The sequence below is a fragment of the Amphimedon queenslandica genome, unplaced genomic scaffold (genome assembly GCF_000090795.2).
Source record: "Amphimedon queenslandica unplaced genomic scaffold, v1.1 AMPQUscaffold_12479, whole genome shotgun sequence".
In the NCBI taxonomy this organism is placed as follows: domain Eukaryota; kingdom Metazoa; phylum Porifera; class Demospongiae; order Haplosclerida; family Niphatidae; genus Amphimedon; species Amphimedon queenslandica.
Window position 1 is genome coordinate 9671 of NW_003547284.1, and position 4545 is coordinate 14215.

Genomic DNA, 4545 nt, shown 5'->3' on the forward strand with positions numbered 1-4545 from the left:
ACTGTGATGGTATAGTTCATACCATTGTACAGACCTATTAATGTATAACTGTATGTTGTAGTGGACTGATGAGGACCAACAGAGACTGTCTCATTCACTGATGATAACTGGGGACAAGATGGAGTATAGGAGATGGTGTAGTATGTTACATAGTTGTCACTACTAGGAATAGTCCAGTTCACTGTAATACCAGTGGTTGAGACATTAGATACTGAGAGACTAGTTACTGGACTAGGAACTACAACAGATATCAATTACACTCTCTCAATGATAATAACTCACCATCAAATCTTAACACTGTTACTGTACTATTAACTGAAGGAAGATCTATATATGAGTACACACTGATGGTATAGGTACTCATTGGTGAGAGATCTGTTAGTACAGTTTTATCTTCACTGGTAGATACTACATTCCTGGTTACACCTCCAGTAGTATACTCAATCATATATCCATTAGTCTCTGATGGATTGGTCCAGTTCACTTTGATACTATTAGGATTTAATATAAACCCTCTCACATTATTTGGAGGACCACTAGGAGCTAGAAAAGAGACAAAAGTATTTACTATTGATTAAAGTATAATCATACCATGTAATATCACAGATTGACTATAGCTGACTCCTCCAATCATTGCTATACAGGTAACATTAACTGAGACTCCCAGTGGATCAGGATATACCAGTAGTGTGTTGTTGTATGTCAGGACATCAATTGATGTATACATTGAGTTACTCTTCATCACTCCATTTACTATCCAGTAAACATCATTTGAAGGATTTATATCAGTAGTTGTGAGACAATCAATACGATATTGAGTGTTATTGAGTTGTGTAATTGATGAGACTAGTGTCCAATTGATAGAATCAATAGCTAGAAACACATCAACAATGTTACAAGTACATTAAAAGGTGCAGTAGCAATACCTGGTAAGGTCTGTACACTGATTGTACTAGCAGTTCCCAGTAATTGTTGATAGGCTTTGACTATGATGCTATAAGTTGTTCCTCCTCTCAGTCCATTCAGTGTGACTGTATTATTACTACTTCCCTCCACCTGTGCTGTCTGCACAGTGTCTGTGTCACTAGTGACATTGACTACATATCCATCAGCATCAGATGAATCAAGTGCAGTCCAACTGACAGTGATAGTGGTAGCTGTCTTGTTGACCTCAGTAAGAGAAGAGGGAGCAGTTGCTGGAACTAACCGAAAGAGATATACATAATAGAATCATAATGACATGTGTAGACATTACCTTTTATGGTTAAAGCATGCGTTCTATCAGCACCATCATTCATATTATCCAGTACACACTGATACATTTGATCTCCAGTGGTTGATTGACTGATTGATCCACTGCTGACAGTCATTTCATCCCATGTGATATTAACAGTATATCTTAATGTGTTAGTACTACTAACTAACACAGTACCAGGACAATGAAAATTAAATCCGTCTGCACAATTAGTGTAACTTGCCAGTGCAGTACTACCAATGCTCATACTAATACCATAAGTATTGTGTCCAATTTTGACACATTTTAGTTTGCATTCCTGAGGATATACTGTCATGTTAGAAGGAAGATCAGCAACAGTAAATGATTCTATCTCTGCATATCCTACAAATGAAAATTATTACATGAATAAGTGATTATAGTCTCCTCTTACTGAATATATTAGCAAAGATGATGTTAGTGTTAGGATCTGAACAATTAGTGGGTAGACAACACTTGTACCAGCCTTCTTGAGCTGCTAGTCCCTGAGCAAGATAAAGATTGAGAGTAGCATTAGGTGAAGTGATATTAGTACAACGAAAAGGATTACTGTCATTATTACTGTTACAGTCAACAGGATCATCAGGATCAGCAACTCTAACCCACTGACCAGTAGTTAGACTAGTACCAGGTAACACACATGATATATTCTTAGTAACTGCATTGACAGTATTATCCCAAAAATATGATCCATTAGTATAACAGTTTCCATCATGCATCAGGTAGATACCTATAAAAACCTATACAGTTGTTATTGTACACATTCAGCATCTTACCTGAGGAAGGTGGACATTGACTAATAACTTCACTGACACTCAACAAGAAGACTATAATCATCAAGGATACTGACATTGCCAATAGTTACTGGTAATCACAGTTTTTTTTTAGTTATGATAAAGCACAAAAAAGCCTTACACGTCACATGTCATGATAATTCAAAACAATAACATGTTTACGCACTGTGACAAACTCTGTGCATAAACCATGCACACATAACTCTGTGCATAAACCATGCATAAACTATGCACATGTATTGTGTTTCAGTGAGGTGCATTCATGCATTATGTTTGCAGTTCACATCATAGGATTAATATTACACAGCTTGTCTATTGGCAATCAATTTGAAGTTATTATATTCGCAGTAATTCACATCTAAATATGAAGTATGACAAATGGTTAAAGTTGTCATTAAATTTAGACATTGATTTCTTCATTCTTCTGTCAGACTCTTAAAACTTTAAAATTCATGAAAAAATTCAATTTTGCTAAATTTTCTATACACCATAAGAACAGTGATTTGTATCAGAAAAATTATTAAAATGGAGAATTCTCTCCTTTTTACTTTTGGAAAAATTTGGCCAAAGACTTTGTACTGGATTTTAGCCCAGTTTTAGAGCAACTTTAAAATTAAAAAAGCCAAATGTATTAAAAATCAATTTTAAATTAAAATACAGCATAAAACATGCATTAGTTAGTATCAGAAAATATATAAAAAGGAGACCTTTTCCTTTTCATTTTTGGCAAATTTGGTCAAAAATCTTTATCAAAGGATTGATGTGGTTGAAGGCTTGATTTTGAAGCAACTTTCAAAATTTGTAAAAAACCAAATGAGATCGGAATCAGTTCAATTTTGAAATACACCATAAAAACATACATATGTATCAGAAAAAACTCTCCTTTTTATTCTTGGCAAAATTTTGTCAAACACCTCATACAGACAGAGACTTTGACTCAATTTTGGAAAAATTTGTAAGAAATCTGAAATTGATTAAAATCAGCTCAAGTTTGAAATACAACAGCATATGTATTACGAAAATTATAAAAATAAAGAATTATCTGATATATATTTCTGACAAAATTGTACAAAAGACTATACCGTATACACCAATAATTTGCAGGGATTAAATAATTTTCAGATTTTTACATATTGAAAAAATTTGCAAAATGAAAATCAGCAAATAGAGTGCAGATTATGAAGGCAAAGGGTGTAGTAATTACATTAAAATCACAAAATTTTTATTTGCAAATACAAAATTAAGCTAAATTGCAAAATTTTGCTCTCACAAAATTATATGGGGCACAATGTACATGTATTTTTTAACAACATAGAAAAAATGAAAATTTTAATTTGGTAAGTATAAGTGAGTCCCTCTATTATTTGTCTCTTTAGATGGACAAGAAATGAAGATAGATTGCATACAATTTACTAAAATCAAATCTAGACAGTGATTATTGAATGTACTAATAAAATTTTGTTCTCTTTTTTTCACACGAACTATGTAATGTATAACTATATGTAAACAAAATTAATTGCTGAACTAAAACTAGTGAAAATGTTTAAAAAGTTACAAATGTACTTTTGTTCTGTATAGCACATGCATTTATTGTGGCATATGCTCATAAACATCATCAGGTGATGTTTGACATTCATCATATACTCCTTCATTCTCTTCACTTTGTTTAGTCTTGTGAATTTCACATGGTTCACATACTTGCATTGCAATATCATCATCAACTCTATTAAAGTAGAAAAAGCTTAATGTAATAGAGAATAGACTAACTTTGTTTGCTTATTAACAGTATATAAACTTTTAATTCTATAATAAAAACAATAACAGTTATTGTACTGTATAAGAGAATGTAAACTACACCTTATTACCAAGCGCTAGCAAGCGCTAGCGCTTGGTATGTAGGGTTGAGTTGGACGAGCGCGCCCCCAAAATGGCCGCCATCCCAGAAGCATTGAGCCTGTGTACATCTTCAGGAATTCTTTATAGCTTATCTGACAGTCAAGATTTCCTTTATAATTTTATTAAAATAGGTTAGTGTTATAAAAAGTAGCTAAAAACTTCCACAAGATAGTTTTACGGCAATGAATGCATGCATGCCTGCATGCACCAAATGTTCAGGTTTCTCCTTCTTCTTCTTCCACAGTTAAGGGAGAACTAGTCCTACAGTTTTTATCCTAGAAAGATAATTTTTGCACCATTCTGTTGCGCTTAAGGGACGCTAGTGCAGTGTGGTTTGGCATTTTGATTCTACAAAATGATTTCTCGTCATTATTTTCAAGTACACAGTTGATTCACCAAGTGGTTGGACGCCATTTTGATGCAGCCAACTGCGCATGCTCAGTAATATTATAATGGCTGGAGCTGGAAGAGCCTTTTACTTACTTCTATTTACAATTACTGACGGTACTTACTGACTGATTTGTGATGAGATTAAGATGATGTGCGTGCCCAAAGATACGACTATCTACTGACACCACTCGC

At 33.7% G+C, this 4545-nt stretch overlaps 1 protein-coding gene across 1 annotated transcript in view; it reads right to left on the reverse strand.

The window, feature by feature from the left end:
* Positions 1-4178: 4178 nt before the first annotated feature.
* The window catches only part of LOC109587690 (uncharacterized), a 3774-nt gene continuing 3407 nt past the window's right edge, over positions 4179-4545 (reverse strand). The window contains exon 3 of the mRNA XM_020003912.1: positions 4179-4238. Coding sequence (XP_019859471.1) covers positions 4179-4238 — 60 coding nt within the window. The remainder of the gene's footprint in view (positions 4239-4545) is intronic.